This window comes from Cynocephalus volans, chromosome 16, assembly GCF_027409185.1.
Source record: "Cynocephalus volans isolate mCynVol1 chromosome 16, mCynVol1.pri, whole genome shotgun sequence".
NCBI lineage: Eukaryota > Metazoa > Chordata > Mammalia > Dermoptera > Cynocephalidae > Cynocephalus > Cynocephalus volans.
In genome coordinates, this window is record NC_084475.1 from 20,400,470 (window position 1) to 20,420,173 (window position 19,704).

The 19,704-nt window shown below is 49.4% G+C and overlaps 1 protein-coding gene across 1 annotated transcript in view; it reads left to right on the forward strand.

Moving 5' to 3' along the window:
* RNF213 (ring finger protein 213) overlaps positions 1–19,704 on the forward strand; it is a 99,906-nt gene that overhangs the window by 12,698 nt on the left and 67,504 nt on the right. Inside the window, exons 3-13 of the mRNA XM_063080384.1 lie at positions 6,231–6,779; positions 7,020–7,133; positions 7,800–7,948; positions 8,448–8,603; positions 8,915–9,117; positions 10,916–11,199; positions 11,714–11,970; positions 13,016–13,213; positions 17,365–17,587; positions 18,094–18,149; positions 19,240–19,393. Of these exons, the coding sequence (XP_062936454.1) occupies positions 6,231–6,779; positions 7,020–7,133; positions 7,800–7,948; positions 8,448–8,603; positions 8,915–9,117; positions 10,916–11,199; positions 11,714–11,970; positions 13,016–13,213; positions 17,365–17,587; positions 18,094–18,149; positions 19,240–19,393 (2,343 nt within the window). The remainder of the gene's footprint in view (positions 1–6,230; positions 6,780–7,019; positions 7,134–7,799; positions 7,949–8,447; positions 8,604–8,914; positions 9,118–10,915; positions 11,200–11,713; positions 11,971–13,015; positions 13,214–17,364; positions 17,588–18,093; positions 18,150–19,239; positions 19,394–19,704) is intronic.

Genomic DNA, 19,704 nt, shown 5'->3' on the forward strand with positions numbered 1-19,704 from the left:
CCACCCCTCCTGTCACCAGGGTGACCATTCTCTGCCTGCCCTTTCCTTTGGTAGCCATTTGATGCCAACTCACTGGGTGCCCTTTGCAGATTTTTGCTTGCTCTGGATGGGCTGGCAGATTCGTACATCCCGTGGTGAGGGAGGGGGGACGGCTGGAGTCGGGAGACAGTGGGTTGGAGGCACCGTCCGAGCCTGTGGCTCTGTGTAGCTATCCTTCCTTAGCTTCCTACTGGGCTCCTTGGTGTGAGGGTACGGCAGCCACCAGCATGTGCCTGTGGGAGCCAGGCTGCTGCCTTTGCCCCAGAGGCTCTGGAGGCTGGCGTGGCTCTGTGGGGTGCCCGGGCCGCCCTGCCCCTCTGTTTGTGTCATCTGTGTTCAAAGCTCCAGCCTTGGAATCCTGGTGGAGGCCCCAGGGAGCAGACCCCGGGTTTGCTTGTCTCATGGGGAAGTCCGGGTGCCTCCTTGCAGGGTACGGTCTCTGGCCTGGGACAGTTCTTCTCTTACGTGGGTTTGCTGTCTGCAGGAGCTCTTCCTTGGTTTCCCTGTACCCTCCTGCCTATCGCCCTGGACGGCCGAGGGTGCTGGCGAGGGGGCTCAGTCCCCACAAGCGGGTGTCCCTGCCTGGCCTTACTAAGAGGAGGCAGCCCCAACGTGGGGTGGCCCTGCCCTGTCTGAAGGGGGTTGTGTTTCAACAGGTAGTTGCGTCAGAGGCTTTTGTAGATGCTGTAGACTACGCGTCAGATGAGTTGGAAGTTGCTAATTACGTTCCCTACAAAAGAAGAAAGGAGGACCCAACCCTGTTTGCAGGTGCTGGTGCATGCTCCACAGACCCTGAGCAGGTAGTTTGCACAAACAGTTGGACAAAATGCCTCTCTGCCAAGCCCTGCATGCCAGCTGACCCCCCCATACCCCTGGTGATGGTGTCCCTGACGGTCAAGGAAGGCTGGTTGGTGGGGGGAGCCATTTCTCAGGTTGTTCTGGGCTGGTCTGTGAAACAGAAATGCTGATCTAGGTTTCAGCTCTTGTGATGCTGAGGACGTTCTGCTAACTAAATTTCAGCTTCATTGTGTGTGCCCTTCCTACCTATTTTTCCACCCATCATTTTATTTCTTGTAAAACTATCTCCTCTGACATCTGGAGAAACTTAACCTGGTGAAGCTCCACAGGCAACACAGGAGTCTTCTCACAGACCACAGTAGGAGGACGAGGGCCCGTGGGGGGCCTGATGGCAAGGAACGGGCAGGGGGAGTCCAGGTGGAGCCTCTGTCCTGGTCACTAGGTCATGGATGGTGCTCGAAACACTGGTGATGTAGTGGAAGTCCTAGTGAATTTAGTCTCTGGTTTCTGAAAGTTCAAATACGGGCTTTTTTCATTTTCTGTAGTATTTAGGAGTATTAGAGGGTTTACTAATAATATCAAAAGTGAAACCAGCTAATATACAAGTACACAGTGAAAGTACAGTTATACGTTGCTTAATGATGGGCATGTGTTCTGAGAAATGTGTCGTTAGGTGATTTTGTCGCCATGTGAACATCATAGAGTGCACTTACCCAACACTAGAGGGTACCACCTATTGCACGGCTCAGCTGTATGGTGGAGCCGTCGTAATCCTATGGGACCACGTGCATGAGGTCTGTCATTCACCAACATGTTCTTATGCAGCCCATGACTGTACTTTTGCTTATAGGGAAAAGCGAGGAAGCTTCCTACATTGAAGAGTGATGCTCATGAAGTTTAACTGTTACTTTTTACAGAGAGTGATGCCTTTTTTCTGCATAAAATGGTCCTTTATTCACTTAACAAAGATTGAATGAGCGAACACTCCGTGCGGCCAGTGCTAGGTACTAGATGTGGGCTGCAGGGCCTCCAAGCCAGGCGGGGCCTTTCTTCCACGGGCTTACAGCGGGCATCAACACAGCGGCTGGACTCGCCCAGCCAGAAAACACAGTGGGGGTGCCAAGCCCATTCTCGATAGCAGCAAGACTGTGAGAACCAACCTGCCAAAAAAAAAAAAAGGACTGAGATGTAGGACATGTGAGGGGAAAGCCCCAGGGTGAGATGTAGGACGTGTGAGGGGAAAGTTCCAGGGCTGGATGGATGGACGCGGAGGGAGGCTTGAGTTCCCTAGATAAATGAGCTCTTGTCCAAGAGGGAAGATAGAAGGCTTAATATTGCAAAGACGTGGTTCTCACCCCAGATTTATACATTAAATTAACCATCAAGTGTATAAAAGTAGTATAGCTCCAAACGGGTTTGGTTTTGTTGGAAGTTGACGAAAATATTCTAAACTCTATCTGAACTGTAAGTTGGTGAGAGTGCCCATAGAGAATGTGAAAAGAAGAAAAATGAGATTTATGGGAAAGCCATAGTGACATTCTGATGGAGAAACAGAGACACAGCAGTGGGCACCACCCTGGGCTCCAGACAGACACGTGTTAAGTGACCATGGTCACTCGGTGCAAGAGCTGATGAGTCCAGCAGGGGGCGTCTGACGGCATCGCTGTTTGGAAAAAACTAGCGTAGATTCCCAGTTCATGCCAATACTAAAATGTATACCAGATTGATTAGATATTTTAATGTGAAATAGCACCCTAAGGGTTCTAGAAAATATAGATGGATGTTTATAAAATCATGTAAATATGTGTAAGCCTTATCAAAAAATAAAACCCGTAAGTATTGCTATGTTGAGACCATCATCTACTAAAAGAAAAAATTACGACTATGGCTCTATAAATATCTAGAGACAAACTATGAAATGGAGAAGCGGTGGCTGGAAGCGTTTGCACACATGCAAAGGGCCAGTAACTGCGACGCACCGTTAATTCTTACCAAGAGGTGAGCCGATCATCACACTCGTGAGACAGTGGGGGACTGACATGAAAGGCAGTTCTCATGAGAGGAGATAAATGGGCGTAAACATGGGGAAACGCTCATCTCACAGAAGAGCATGTGCCGACCACCCTGAGAGGCTGTGATTTTGTCTGTCAGACGGTCAGTTGTTGTTTGTATTAAAAAGAGGGCCGCTGACAGGTGGGGTGGAGGGTGGCCTGGGTCCACATGGTAGGCTGTGGCCCTGGCTGTCACCTTTTCCTCTTGGCAGTTGTCTTCCAGGAACTGGGTCATGGTCCCTCAAAGGGTTGCTCCTGCATTCACTGCAGTCAGTAGACAGCCCCGGCGAGATGGGGGGAGGGGTAGTACAGCCAGACCCACGCCCCAGGCACACACAGGTCCCACAGGCCCCACACCCGCCATGTGCCTCCTCTGGGCCCTGCAGGGCTGTCTGCCCTGGATGTGGTTCGTGCTTCTTTGTTTCTTCCTGGCTGACCGCTCCCCTCCTTCTGGAAGGCAGGCCTGATCCAAGTTCCCTGGGTGTCGGGATGCTTCTCCCATGCCTGGGGGTTGGGGATCTGCCACAGAGGGGTTCCCCTGTGTGGGGCCATGACTCAGTGGTCTAGAGCCTGAGGGTTCTGTGGCCTGGTATATATCTACGAGAGCCTGTGTCGTCAAATCTGTTAGAACATTGATTATCTTGATTTATTTCCAACTTCTGTAAGGAGGAAGCAACCTAATTTGAGGTTTGATTGTTTTAACCATCAGAAATCTTTTGGTTGCAAACGTAACTGAAAACCCAGCTTAAACTGGTTAATACCATAAAGGGAATTTGTTGCCGACATAACTGATAAATCGTGAGGCTGCAGGCGAGACTTGATCGAGGCACCTAGATGGTATCCCCCAAGTCCAGGCATCTCTCTGTCTCTTTGCGCTGATGTTCGTTTCCTCCTTGGACTTCCAGCAGCTGTCTGCTGCCACTTTGGACCTGTGTAAACTTTCTAAGATTCTTAACGTGCTTCGTCCTGTCAGTCATCCCAATGATGACCCTATGACCTAGGGACATCTGTCATCTCCATTTTACAGGTGGGGAAACTGAAGCATGAAGTGGCTCAGCAACCCACCCAGTGTTGCCTGGGTAGTGTGGATTGGGGAGAGCTGGGTGGGAACTCGAGCAGCCCTCAGAGGCACGAGGCAGCTGTCAGGGCAGGGACTGTGTGGTCACCTCCCCCAGGCTCAGCAGTTTTCTGTGCTGATGTAACCCACCAGGCCCCTGCAGCAACCACGGCTGACTGTGGCACCCACAGAGAAGGTTCACGCAGCATCTGCCTGATCCTTGACAGGTTTCTTTCCTCCCCCTTAGCAGTCCCCTTGGGCAGCTGACCAGCCTGTGATGTAGAGGCTGGCACTTGTCCTAAAGACACCGCTAGTTAGTGGAGGGTCAGACCCAGTGGCTTCTTCATGGCCACAGCTCACGTTGGCTGAGGCTTCGCCACCACACATGCTGCCCGTTGTCTCTTTTGCATGAGAGGAAGCTGACCAGGGAGTCAGACCACTGGTGCCAGGAGGCCGTTTCAGAACAAGTGCCCTGGCGGTGCCAGTTTGCTAGAAGGGAGTGCTCGTCAGATGCAGGGGACGCCAGCACATATCGACCAGCCCTCCCTGCTTATCACTGCAGCCTTTTTGTCAGTGCCTGCTGCGGGATGAGCCATCCCCTGCCAGCCGCTCCACTGCCCCCCGCGCTCGGCCCATGTCTGGGCGTGGCCTCTGCACTTCGGTCCTTCTGACCTCAGCCTCTTGCTGTCAGCTCTGCTCTCTTTGGACAAGACCCTCCATCTTGTCCAAAGTCAGGGGTCCACAGCAGGTTGTGTCCTTCACCAGCCAGGCCCCCCACCACTAGTCCCCCCACTCTTAGCTCCGTGGCGCCTGCGTCCTGTGATATCCATCTGCAGGACCTGGCCCTGGTCAGACCTCCCCTTGGACCCTGCAGGCACCAGGGCCTTCACCTTCATTTACTTCAAGTCCCTGTTTTTGAGTCGGCCAACATCGGGGGCGGTTCTTCCTCTCTGCACCAAAATGCACTAAATGTGTCATCTCAGGGGTGACACGTGCTCTCTTGGGGGCAGTGTGCGGTGCTCCCGGAGGTGTGGTGGGTCAGGTTGGGGCGCCTGGCCAGGCCCAGTGTGTGGGGGCAGGGACATGGTAGATGAAGGACCTCCTATGCATTTGCATGGTGGGTTTGTGTTTCCTTTGAATTTAAAAAGAAGGAGAAACGCTGGATCACTAGACCTGGGCTGGGAAGGGAGGCCAGGTATGACTGGAGGGACTGCTGGCCCCTGGGTTGGTTGGGCCCTGTCTAGTTATGGCCTGTGGCCCCTGGGTACCCTGACCTGGTAGTCTCTCTGCCTCCTCCTCAGGGCTGCATGGGGGCTGGCCATCAGCCAAGGGGCTCCTGGGAGTGGCAGTGATGGAATCCTGTGGCGTTTTCCTGTCTGCTCACTGCCAGCTGCTGGAGAGGGCAGATTGGACCCTGGGGGCATGTTGGCGTGTGTGTTCTTTGTTTCTCTTTCCCAGATGACCCCCAGGTGTGGTGGTGTGGGGCAGGCCCAGGTTCACACCCGGCTGCCTGTCAGTGTGACGAGGCCTCATCCCATGAGACCAGTCTTCAGGGATTTATGAGTCACTGTGCTGAATGCCCTGATTGGCACTTACTGTGGACCAGTGTCCCCTGTTGAGGCTGGGTACCAAACCCCAGTGGGGCCCGGGTCCTGCGCACCTGCTTTTCAGGACTCTGTCGCTGAGCGCAATGTGCCTGCTTGGGGTGCAGGAAGGCCCCACCCAGGCGCCTGCTCCTGTTTCAGTCTCATCCTTTTCTCTATCTCAGTTTCTTTCTTTAGCCCTTGACTTTGGTGTTGTCAGCACCACGCTCTCCCAGGTGAGCCAACCGGCCGTCACTATATAGAGATCTGAACCCGTGGCCTTGGTGTTATCAGCACCGCACTCTCCCAAGTGAGCCACGGACGGCCCTCTCTACCTTAGTTTCTGTGTCCATGACACGTGTGACACAGGAGCATTACACATGGGCAGCCGCGTGTGCTTTGTAATGCTCATATCCCAAAGGGCATCCGAGAAGAAGCGACTCTGTATGAGGCGCTCAGAGTGGCTTTGGCAGAACGCTGTGCCAAAGCGCCGCCAGCCCCGGTCCCTCGACTGTACCCATCTCCTTGCTTTTGTTCTGAACTTCATTCTTTCCGAGATGAAGAGAGTGTGGATTTAACAGAGGTAGGGTGGTCTGGGTGAGCTAAGCTTGACACACTTGAGAAACTGGAGAGAGAACTGGAGGAAAGCATTGGCTAGAATGGAGTAAATCTAAGAAATAAAATGTTTCTTTCTCTGTTTAGAGCAAAAAGAAGAGTAGGAAGAAGAAAAAGAATCAGGACATGCCTGCTTCCTCAGAGCTGGGCTCCCTATCCCCGTCTCTCTCCAGCCCCTGGAGTCCGAGCATGCTTTCAAGTCATGGGTCTCGGGACACAGCCCTGCCCCAAAGCCAAGCCCAGCACCGAGGTCCAGCTGGCCAGCCAAGCCATCCCCTGGGCACCGGCATGACTTCACTGGTGTGTGACAGCCCCACAGCACAACCTGAGGGCCGCAGCAGCCCTGCCCAGGATCCGACCACAGGAGGAGAGGGAGCAGCCACGGGAGGCAAGGCTCAGAGCAGCTCCACACCCCAGGACCAGACGGAGGGGAAGGACCATGACAACTCCATCCCCTCTGGGGGCAGAGGCCTCTCCCAGGAGAGGGCCAGCCAGACCACCCCCACCTGTGAAGGTCATCCTAGGGCTGGAGATGCTGCCCAGGAGCTCCTGTTGCCTGAGTCTAAAGGGGACAAGTCTGAGCCCAGGAAGGAACTGCAGACCACTAGGCAACAGGCAGGGGCCCCAGCCTCTGGGGTGAGTCCTCCATGGTGACCAGGGGATGACCTCGATACCTTTGCTGGGTTGGACAGTTCAGACCTCCCTGCCCGGGTGGGCTTCCTCTAGGACTTGATCCCTGGGAGGGGGCAGAGAGGAGCTGCTGGCTCACCCTGTCATCAGCTGGTAGCAGATGCTGACCCTTAAGCCATTGGGTCAGTCTGCCCGTGCCACCTCGTTACCTTGGCTCTGACACTTTGGAGGCTTCATTTCTTCCAGGCAGTGGACGCTGCAGCTAAGCCAGTTAAAGGGGCAGAGGAAGAAGTTAAAGATAAGACTCAGACAACCAAACAGCCGCCAGCAAGCACAACTACTTCCAGTAGACACTGCCAGGTACCGCTCCAGCCAGGGTGGGCCCCAGGGAGCTTTGCTCCTCCCTGCTCCTGCCGTGAGGCCTGCCCCTGTGGCCTTGGTCCTTCTGCAGCTCATCTTTCATTTAATCAGTCAGTGAATATTGTTAAGGGCTAGGGATATAGCCGTGAAGGAGACAAAGCCCCCGTCCTCATGGAGCTCACATTTTAGAGGGCAGAGGGACAGAAAGCCAAGTCAGGTGGTTAGAAGTGCCATGGAGAAAACCAGAGGAGGGGTGGGTGCTGGGGTGGGCACCAAGGTGGGCACACAGGGAATGTGGCTCCTGCAGTCAGACTTGATGGGCAAGGCCTCTCTGAGGAGAGGCCAGAGGAGGAAGGGGGGGACCCATGGGGATGTCTGAGGACGTGGCCCAGACGAAGGGAATGGCATGTGCAAAGGCCCTGAGGCACAGAGTGGTGGCCCTGCTCCCAGAGCAGCGAGGAAGCGGGTGCCCCCAGGATGGAGGGGGAGAGGGTATTGACAGTTGGAGAGAGGAGCCCTTGGAGGCCATGGTGAGTGGACTAGAAGGCCCTGGAAGGTTCTGAGCAGGGAAGGGACATGGTTGCTCTGGCCACTGTGAGAAGTGTCAGCGATAGGGGCAAATATGAAAGCTGGTCTGGAAGGTTGGGGTTTGGCTACTCATTTCAGGAAGCTGGAGAGAAGGCAGGTAAAGATGAGAGGATGAAGCCAAAAGACCCGAAGAAGCCAGAAGGGAATAACAGAAATTACGCAGCTGTTGTGAAAAATGAAAAGGAGCAAAGAAACCAGGAGGCTGATGCGTGGGACGTTAGGGCGAGGTAGGTGTTCCCCTGCTGGAGAGCCAGTGCGGATCTCTGCGGGGCAGGGGCGCAGCTCCCAGGGCTGCCCGGGCTGCGCTTCCTGTCGGCTTTTTTGGCTAGTTTAGCTTTGGAGGAAAAGGGAACCCTTTCTTTGTGGAAGGTGGGGGAAGGGCTCCATCCCAGTTCCTTATTTCCTAATAGTCCCTGAGGTCCTAGAGCCAACGTGGACCTCACAGAACTCAGGAGAGGGGCTGTCATGGCCAGACCCCTACCCGGTCCCTCCTGCCACCGCCCCCAGCTCTTCAGAGCCAGAGGGCGGAGATCGCACCCACCTTCCTCCTCCATGGTAGAGGGAGTGGGGATGGCTTGCGGTGTGCCTGAGACGTGGCTGTGTCGAGCTAGGGTGCGGGTCAGTGCACGCTAATGAGATGAGCACGTGCACCTGTGCTCGCACATGTGCGCGGACTGGCGGACAGGGGTGGACGTAATCGCTGTTTCTGTCCTGGCGTTCCTCTAGCATGCCAAGCCCCGGTGAAGGAGTCACAGTGTGCTTCCATGCCATCGTCTCCAAACACTTCGCCTTCAACCCTGACCAGCACAAGGTGTACGTCAGGGGGGGAGAAGAACTCGGGAGGCCCGAGTGGAGTAACGCATGTGAGCTGTGCTACACCAAGTGAGTGGTCTGAGGGCCAGGGCAGCCCCCGGGGAGGGTGGCGATGCCCGCTCTCTGACATGTGTTTAAATAATTTTTGTCAAGTTATGACATGTTAGACTTTGGGAAAGTGGGTATTTCAAGCAAACATTCCCTGTCGTGCGTTTCTGGTCACATTTCACCACTGCCTTTGTTCTCTCCATTCTGTCTGGGAATCATGCCTTGTTCTAGAAGCATCCTCTTGGTCGGCTTTCATGTATAGCTTTGGGTCTGTGCTCCATGCTGTGTTGGAGAAGAACTGAAATAACTGGCTGGTTCCTGTTTATTCACAGAGACTTGCATGACAACGGGTCTCTTGTGGAAGGCAGCCTCGTCATCTCCAAGAAGTACCTGGACAGATCCATCCCTTACAAGTACGTCGTCATTCAGCGTGACAAGGGCTCTGCCGAGTACGAGTTCATCTACAGACGTCCCCAGAAGGGCGAGTACGTGAACCGCTGTTTGCACATCAAGTCGTCGCTTCTGGGCTCCGGAGGTAAGCGACTGGTGGGGCTCTCTGGTCATGCCTTGGAAGTGCAGGTTTGGACACCTGTCTGGACACCCATCTCCAGAGTGCATGGGTGCATGTGTGGCAATGTTGTCCCAGCCTCGATGAATAACAACACTGGCTATGGAAGTGTGTCTCTGGTCGGTTAAGGACATTTCGGCTTCTACTCAGTTTAACCTAGCTGCACACTTCCATGAGGAACCTAGGAAAGGATTTTGCACAAAAGGATGCTGTAGGCAGGGCTGGGGCCGGGATAGGGCAGGGTCATGGGGAGGAGAAGGGAAGCAGGAGCTGCTGGGCCGACTCCCTTCCCAAGTGGCTTCCCGATGGTGACTGGACAGGACACCACAGGCCCTGTCCACAGGCTCCAGCTGTGTGTCAGCGCGACCACGTGTTGCCTATCCAGTCATCTGTTGCTGCTGTCTGCTCCCTCTGCAGCTCCCTCTGTGGCCCTGTCCTACAGACTCCAGCTGTCTTGGTGTCTCTGGACTTGTAGTGCTGTGTCCCCAGCGTGGGCGTCCTGGGCTTCCCCTCAGTGTTTCCCACCCTGCACAGCAGCCTAGATACTCTCTGAAGAAATGGGCCCCCCTTGTTCATTCTTTTCTCTCAGGGACTAGTGTCCTTCCCTGCCTGGTGTCCAGTGTCTTGAAAACAGTCATTTATTTTGTCTAGTTTATTTTTAAGTTATTTTAGCCAGACACTGAAGAGTGTAAATATAATCCCTGTTAGTCCACCTTGGATAAAGACAGAAGATTTAACATTTTACAGACTAAATTTTTCTTGTAAACATAATTTTTAGTAGCTGGATAGTTTACTCCTAGAGCTTAAGTTTTGAGGGGAGAAGAGGTATAGTCCAATAATTCCATTAATGTATGGAATCTCTGCTCTGTAAAGTGCTGCAAAGTTGGTGCCCCAGCTAAAAGAGCACATGGTAGGGGATCTGCCTGGAGGTCAGGAGAACCTTTCACAAGGAGGTAAAGACTGAGCAGCCGTGTAAGCACTTACAGGTTCCCACTGGCCAGGGACGGGTGGACTGGGGCGGGCAGGGCCTGCCAGAGGAGACCACAGCTTGTGCAGGGCACTCTTCAGGGACTTCTGTCTTCTGGCTGGTTTTCACTGCTTACTGTTTGGGTGCATTTGTATGGCCTCTGACCATCTTATGGACCTCCTTTGTTTTCTCATTACTTACTGGGTTTCTAGGCTTACACTCACATAGTTTGCAACTAACCCTAAGAAAGGTTATGAATTCAGCCCCGCTTCACCCATGCCAGGCACTCGGCCAAAGGCTGCCTGTGGCTGCTGTGTGATTGGCACTGTCCACGATGGGTGGGAGTCCCTGTTCCCAATACAGAGGAAACCAGTATTTGATGACCAGCATGGTGCTCAGTTGCTAGTGAGTGATGTGGTTTCAGTATAAAATGTTTAACCTCTGTGTGATTATGTTTTAAGGAGCTCACTTACCAAGTTTGTTGAGCTCTAGAGTTAGAGATCTGGTCCAAGGATTTTCAGGCCAGCTGAATTCTGTGACCTTGGGTTTTCCTCATCCCTGGGGTGTCTGGGTATCTGTTCGCACAGGGGGCTGGACTTGCTTCTCCGAGGGGGAAGCTAGATGGTTTGAGTTCCACCTGTCATTGGTTTACCAGTTCTGGGTTTTCCTTTCTTTGTTTCCTTCCTTTGGCCCATTCACTGCATGTTTCTTCCAGTTGACATCAACCTTCTGGTTGTGCCCAGATCTTGTGGGTCTGGATGATGTTAGGGACCCCATTGTTCTTTCTGTCCCTCTCAGATTGGCATCAGTATGATGACATCATTTGTATGAAACCTCCTGGAAAGTTACAGAGAACCGTGGACTGTATCACAGATGGGACGAGGAAGGATCTGGTGAAGGGGAAGCGGATCGCTGCCACGGTCATGCTGGACAGCATATTCAGCATCCTCCAGACCTGGAACACCATCAACTTAAATAACTTTTTCACCCAGCTTCAGCAGTTATACTTTGTCATACACACGCCTATGGTTTATGAAGGACAGGCACAGCACTGGGACACTTTGCAGTATGAGGGGGAAAAGGTACCGGGCTCCTCTACTATCACAATCAGCTCTACCTGCTGGGCAGGCAGCATCCCTCGACCCATTAGTGGCAGATGACCCATGGGCCCAGGTGCAGGTGGGGAGTGGGAGACCCTCCTATCACTTTCCTCCCAGTGCTGCCTCTTGGGAGTTCTTTGCCCCCCCCCCCCATCTCTCCCTCCTCCTGGTCGCTGTCGGAACCCCGACCCAGCACAGTCTTGGGTCAGAGGGGCAGGAAGGGGTGGACCCTTTTTCACAGCACCTCCCCCACACTGTGAGTGGCCTGGTGGGTGGAGACATACCTGTAGCCATCTCTGAGGTGACAGTGGAACCCTTGTAAGCATCGGGTGCCCCACCCCTGTGTGCCCCGCTGCTCCCAAAGGCTTGGGTTGCTCAGGGCCGGGTGGGGGGAGGGCAGTGGGTGACCCCTCCACAGAGCTCTCTGCCCAGCTGCTGCAGTGGCTAACAGCAGGTCTGGCCTGGGCTCAAGCGTCTTACTTTCCTCCTGGGCCAGGTGAAGAAGGATCTGTGGAAGTACCTGCAGCAGCACATGGAACCGTTCCTAGACAGAAGTGGGGAGTCTCTGCCGAAAGACTGCCCAGTGAGGAGCAAACTGAGAATGGGCCTAATTATCCTTTTTGCAGTGGAAAAATTTAACATTGACTTGTCAAAGAGTGACCAGGACTCACTGTGCTCCCTCCTCGGCTCTGATGCCACGTCACCAGATGCCCTTCGTGAAGACATCAACCACATCCTTAGGACACCTCAGAAGTATGTTTTTTGTCAAAAGGTTTTACAGCTACTTACAGTGGTTGTATCTGATTACAAAAGTAAGTGCTTATCAGAGTATGGGTAAAAGTGCCCAAGGAGGACGTAAGTCCCCGTGCTTTCACCCTCACTGCTGTCATCTCAGTACCTGCGCCTCTAGCCTTTCCTAGCATGTGTGTTATTCTGAATTATATTATGTTCTCTATTCTGCTGAATGCCCTGCTTTTTAAAAACTGTCTGGAATAGCCTCTGCATGAGTGCATTTGTGGGGATTACGGCATGAGGACACCTGCAGGAGCAACGTGGGTGTTCTCCCTGTGGCTTCTGCCTGTGCCGTGTTTAATTCAGGGAACACAGTGTCATGTGCTGGGTGTGGAAGCCTCTGTGGTGATAGGTGATGGCCTTTTACTTGGTAGAGGAGCCCTACTCAAAACCGCTGAGCCCTGATCCTGAGGATCACAGCGTCTTTTACAGTGTTTTCTGTGGCTGTGTGTGATATGGACTGGAAGATAACATTAGGTGGCCTTTCCTGAGCAGCAGGTATATCAGGACATGTGCCTCTCAGTTTTGCAAATTTAAAACAGCCAGCTAAACAGAGCACATTTTGAAAAAGGGATGGCCTGGTGGCAGAGATGTGTACGAAGTTAGTATGAGTGTTTCAGAGTCTGAAGAAGTGTTTAAATCTTGTGACTGTGGGAAATGTACCACGGACTGTTTGCAGTCTCACCCCTTAGATTTACAAAGCTGCAAAGATTTATTTAGATTTATGGTTGCTGGACGGCCTGGGTTCCTATCCCCGCTGTGCCACACAGGACCCTGAGTGGAAGACTCAGCCAGGACCCCTGCACCTCGGCTCTTAGCTGTCCAGTGCGGGTGGAAAGAGCTCCATCAGGAGTTTGTTGTGGGGGTTCACTGGTGCACTGATGATGGGGACTGGGGTCCCCCGTCTCTCCTGGTCTAGTTGCACTGTTCCCCAGTGCTCACACCCTCAGGGTGAGTCTGATCCTGGCCATGCTCGGCTCACTGAGGGACTTCCATCTCCTTCCAGGTGGCGCATGTACTTGGTGACCTTGTGCCGACGCTGTGTGGATGCAGGGGTCGACGGCTGGCTGTGCACCCTGCCTGTTCTACACTACTGTATGGGGCTGTCCCCACAAGGAAAGAACTCCATGAGCTGGTCCGAGGACACCTGGGCAGCCCTCGAAGGGATTTCCTTCTCGCAGTTTCGGGAACGCATACCATCTTCGTAAGTTGTAGAGCTGAGCTTGTCTGCGTGCATCATGGAAGACTGGTTCCTAAATGGGGCCTCCTAAACAGAGGCTGGGAGACCCTGACAGCACTCATTCCTGCTTCTGATGACCAGAAGTAGAACATGCTGCTTTTCACATTTTAGAACATGTAAGAACTGAAGAATACAAAAATGGCCCGCAGTCCCAGAGATAATTACTGTTGTGAATTGCCATGACACACGTGTTCCCGAGTTTTGTCCACATGTAGATGTGTGGGTGTTTTATGTGCTCTAACCAACAGCAGATGATATCTACTGTTTTACAGCCTGCTTTTTTCACTGAACAGTATTGTGCAAACAACTTTTTATGTCAGTAAATACATGCTGACATTGTTTTGATGATGACTTAGTGTTCTATCTGAAGAACATACCAACTTTTATTTAGCTAATTCTGTTACTGGGCACTTGGATTGTGTCTACAGTTTCATTTTGTAAGCATGCTTTGATAAGCATCCTTATATTTTTATCTGTCTACTTATTTCCCTGAGGTAAATTCCTGCAGTTAGAACTGCTAGGTCAGAGGCTTTGTGCATTGTAAGCCGGTTACAACTTTTTGCAGTGCTGGCGTATAGCAGAGGAATGTGACACTATATATAATCCTCATCTCTGACCCAAATAAAAGGATCTCCCCGTTTATTGATAGAAGAAAACATTGCCAGAAAAAGTCTTTGGGAAAACTTCGATAAACAGGCTTTAGGACTCAGATACAAGGGTATTTTAAAAAGTTCGTGGAAAAATGGTATTAAAAGATAATACAAATCTTTCCACGAACTTTTTGAAGACCCCTCATATATACTTAAATAATTAGTTACTCATGCATGTTTAAAATCACATTATAGATCATTATAAAATTATATGTAAAATAAATATATAAAGCAATATAATTTTATGTATATAAAATGTATAAGATAATATATTCAGTTTGTTAATTTTTTTCACTCTATCATTTTACCAAACAATTTCAAACTTTCCTCCAGTTGAGGCATTTTGGGCTAATACGATTGTCTTATCCAAACAGTGATTGTTAACGTGACAGTACTGAGAGTAGTGAGCACCTTTGCAGAGGCTGGGGTTTCGGGTTCCTTTGTCTGGTCAGGAGATGATTTGGGGGAACCCCTCAGCTAATCAGGTGTATAATGTGAATCATATTTAGAAGTAAAATATATGATGAGAGTACAGAAGTCATTGGAAATATACTGTTGTAAGGTTCTTGTGTAGTTTGTGAAGTAATTTTTTGAGGGTAGCATATAGTTAAAGATGCATATTGTTCAAAATTGGGAAAAGAACTTGAGTAGATATTTCTCCAAAGAAGATATACCAATGCCCAATAAGCACACTTGAAAAGAAGCTCAGCATCACTAGTGATTAGGAAAATGCAAATTCAAACCATAGTGAGACACCACTTCATAGCCATTAGGATGGCTGCCATTAAAAACGAAAAAGAGAGAGAGGGACAGTAACAAGTGTTGGTGAGGATGTGGAGAGACTGGAACCCGTGCACTGCTGCTGTGGAAAACAGTGCGGTGGTTCATCAAAAAGTAAACATAGAATTACCCGATATCCAGAAATTTTACCTCTGCATGTATAGTGAAAAGAATTGAAAGCAGGGACTTGAAGAGACATGTGCACACCCGTGTTCACAGCAGCATTATTCTCAATAGCCAGAAGGTGGAAGCAGCCCAGTGTCTGTTGACAGATTAATGGATAAACAAAATGTGGTCTGTTCATACAGTGGAATATTATTCTGCCTTATAAAGGAAGGACATCCTGACACATGCTACAGCATGGATGGACCTTGAGGACATTGTGCTGAGTAAATAAGCCGGTCACAAAAGGACAAAGACTTTGTGATTCCACTCATATGACGTCCCTAGAGTATCAAAATCAGAGACAGAAAGTAGAGTGGGGGTTGCCCGGGGCTACAGGGGGAGGAATGCGGGCTAGTGTTTAATGGGCACAGTTTCAGTTTTGCCAGATGGAGAGAGTTCTGGAGATCGGGTGCATGTGTAAATGTAATTAACACACTGAACTGTACACCTAAAAGTTGTTAAAGTGGTAAATGTTATTTTACCACAGTTACATAATTTTTAAAAAGTAATGCATATTGTAACTGTAGAGCATATTTTCTCAACTTTAGCACTACCGAATTTTTTGGACTAGATTATTCTGTGTTGTGGGGCTGTCCTGTGCATTGTAGGATGTTTAGCAGCATCCCTCGCTTCCACCCACAAGATGCCAGTAGTCTCGTCCCCCGTCCCCCATCCCCCAGTTATAATCTAACACATCTCCAGACACTTACAGATGTTCCCTGGGGATGATGGGGGGGAATAGCCCCTGGTTAAGGACTATTGTTCTAGATCATGCACTGCAAAAGTAACACCTAGAAGCAGAACTAAAAGTTAAATAAGAGAGAGAATGGGATACTAAAAATAAGTTATTTCGCCAATTAGAAAAGTCAGAACAGGAGTAGCAAAGGAAAATAAGCAGAACTGACAAATAGAAATTGAGCGCCAAGATGGTCGGATGAAACCTAAGCAGAAACTGACAGAGCTGGGAGGAGACACAGATAGACCCGCAATTCTGCTTGGAGCACTCTACCTCCCCTCACAGTAAGGGGTGGAACAAATGGGGAGAAGGATATAGATGACTAGAACAACGCTGTGACCAGCTAGACCTGACTGACGCTTGTAGGACACTCGATCCAGCAGCAGCAGAGTGCACACTCTTCTTGTGTGCACATGAGCATCTTCCAAGACAGACTGTATTTTGAGTGATAAATCAGCTCTCAGTACACTGAGAAGCATTAAGTAGTGCAGAGTATGTATATTCCTTAACCACAGTTGAGCTCACAAGTTGATATCTGTAAAATCCATGAATATTTGGAAATTTAACATCACACATCTAAATAATCCCATGTTGCGGTCAGAAAAGATTTCTTAGAGAAGAGACAGTAAAATCTATAAAATAAAAACTGTAAATCAAATTTCAGTATAAGAATTAAATAAAAATTAGATACGAAAAAATTATACTATCACTCATTTGCAAGCACAGATAATCTCCCCCGTTTACTTTGTCTTTTGTCGACACTATTCCAGGTCCCGTCTGCCCGCATCACTTGCCCTAATGCAGTGGGAGCCAGCCCATAGATTTTCAGGGGTTACAACAGTGAGCTAAATTAGATTATTGTTTCTTCACTATTATTGGAACCTTTTGAAATTGAAGCCAAACTGAATTACCTATATCATTATATATATGTTTTCAATGCCCTTCAAGGGCACATAGATGATCTAGAAGGAATTTAGCTGTTAGTGCTGGGCCATGACAAACACTAGCTGGTCCTGAAGATCCTGTCTTGCAGGTGAAAGTGGCCTTTTAGCATGAAGTGAACCTTCATCGACACATTGTACATAATATCTTTCACTTCTGTGGCACCTTACTTTATTTATTTTCCAGTTGTCAACTTTCCAGGTCTCCAGTATGGTGTTACTGAATCAGCATCGTGTAAGGACCTTTGCTGAGCTCGCTTGGGTCGTTTGATCCAGGACATTCACTAGTAATTCATCAAAAGGCCTAATTCTTGGTGAATTCTTCTTTTTTTTTTATTGTGGTAAAATATACACAGCATACAATTTACCATCTTAGCCATTTTAAGTGTATAGTTCGGTAGTGTTAACTGTAGTCACGTTTTTGTACAACCCTCACCACTATCTATCTCCAGAACTTTTTCATCTTGCCAAACTGATACTGTCCCCGTGAAACACTAGCCCCCTTTCCTCCCTCCCACAACCCCTGGCACCCACTGTTTTACTTTTCATCCCTGTGATTTTGATAGCTCTGTGGACGTCATGTGAGTGGAATCACACAGTCCTTATCCTTTTGTGTCTGGCTATTTCACTCAGCATAGAGTCCTCAATCTCCGTCCACCTTAGTGATCTCGGTATGCTCTTCTCTGCTTCTCCTCTGATGGACTATTTCTGTTTCCCACATAGCATGTAAGTCATCTTTAACATCTGAACTTTCTAGATCCCTTCCAGCATCATTTTACTTAACTCAGTCTGCGTTACGGACCTCATTGCCGCCTTTTTCTGCTCCCGTTTTCTCTGATACAGGAATCAACTGCTTCAGCTGATGGAGAAGAAGAAACACTTGCTGAGAGTAGATGAACATCTCTTCAGATCCTGGTTCAGTCTGCTGCCTCTGAGTAACTTGGTTCACTACATGGAAAACTTCACTGATTACTTGAGTCATGTCCCTGCTTGTGTCCTGGACTGTTTTCTAGGGATGTTCTACCGACTGCAAGGATTTCGGGAAATCTCTCACCAAAATCGGGAGGTTTGTCACCTGGAATAGGCTCTGGAGTCCTTTCTTAGAAGAGCAGGTTAAAAACTAAACATTAAGAGCTTATGGTTCTTCTTTTCTGAAAAGCGAACAGTGTGAAGCTCTGAGAAATGGGAGAGTCGGAAGAGGTCATTATTTCTTAAGGCTAAAGGTTGATTTCCTTGAATTTATTCTGTTTCAGTAAATAGAATTCAAGGAAACAATAGCTTTGTTATTCATGATCGTGCAAGGCAGGATTAGAAGTTACTGTGAGAGTGATACACTTCATAGATGCTATCTTTCACATTTTTTAGGCAGAGAAAATAGTACAAACTTAAATCCTGAATTTTATTTATGAAAGATATAAGATTAATATTTGAGCACTTTAATACTTATTAGGAAGGAAAAAATTAATGGTTATACCTTATTTATGTTGGATTTTTTTTCAGCTCTGTTTTAGCACAGACAGTGGTGTCATGATTAAATCTTTTTTCCTATTTTCCTTTGCTTCACTGCCCTAGCATGTTGAGAATATTTTTAAAATGCTGTTGCACCTCCTGGACATTTATCAGAACCGGTAAGTCGAAGAGCCAAACGTGGCCTCTGTCTTCCATGTGGCTCAGGTGTCCTGTGATTGTCCCCTGTTGACTGTCAGTGTCCCACATTAGCTGGCATGATAGGAAGGACATCAATCAATAGAGTGCCCCTTTTCTTTTCATGTCAACAGTCTAGCCATCTGGTTTTCTTTTAATGGGGAAATATTGATGTCAGCTGCTAAGATTTTGGTTTATTTTCCTCTGGTCTTTTTTCTATACATTTTTCACCTGTTTCTAAATGATCATCATCACATTGCATATTCGTTTGGTGTCCTGCATTTCTTTAACATTTAGTCTTGATTCGGCTTTTTGCAAGTCAGTTCAGTTTAAAATAAAAATCAAAGGTTGCTGTATATTATCGGAAATCATTTGTTCTTGCAAATTTGTGTGATCTCCGGCACTCGAGGGGGCATTGTGCAGAATGCAGAACAACAGAAATGGACCAGTGAGTGGCGGGTGTTTTCCCAGGCTCAGGCACGTCCACTGCTACCTCACCTGGACTCCTGGGCTGTTGGGGACAGAGGTGGCAGTGCCACAGCTCCACTGGTGCCAAGCACCTGTGGTTTCAGCGACCCCCAACACTGCATCACGGTTGCCCTGTGGTTTTTTTCTCATCCTGCCTTCTGTGCCTGCGCTCAGGGACGCACCAGCTCCCAACGCGGTCATCGGGTGGGTGGGAAGCGTGAGACCCGGCCACACAGAGGGAAGGAGTTGTCCTACCGCACATTCCTCCGGGTTTCTTCCTCGTTCTCTCCTCTCCTTGTATCTTTACAACTATTTTCTCAAATTTACGTTGTTTTTTAATGTTTAGTAATACACACTTGGAGATATTTTAACTTGCTTTTGTTAGAACAGCTCAGACTGCAGAGACAAAACATGAGGGCTTTGTTTCCTCTTTATCTTAGTCACAAGCTCAAGACTGATAGAAATTGTCCTGACATCAGCTTAGATGAGGTCAAAGAAATGGCTTACTTGTGGGTATTTTAAAGGGAAGGGACTGGTCGTGGATAGTGGGTTTTCTCGATTCTCCTAAGTGACCTCAGTGCTTCCTCTTCACTCTTTGCGGCGTAGGGTTTTTGCAGAGACCTTGCCATCGTCCTACTTGACTGTGTGCCAAAAACTCCATGAAACTATCTGCAGCCTCGCAAAAGACCAAAAGTTGTATGAGATGCCTGCCTTAGCTGCTGAGATTGTTTGCAGAATTATTATACTTAAACCTCCAGGGGTAAGTGGAATTAATACACATAATATTGGACCCAGGATAGTTAGAAAAATTCCAGGATGGCAGGAATGAGCTGGCGTGATTGATACAGTCATCAGACATGTATTGGGTACTGGCTTGATGCCAGGTTCTGTTCTGTGCATCGAGGATATTACAGCAACCAGAGTCCACGCTCTGGCCTGCCTTGGGCTTACGTGGGGGTAGTTAATGTATGGCCCATCAGATGACCGTGGGGAAACTGCAGAGCTGGAGCAGGTGGCCAGGAGGCCAGGCGAGGCCTCCCTGATGAGGTGGCCTTTCTTTTCCCTTGAATC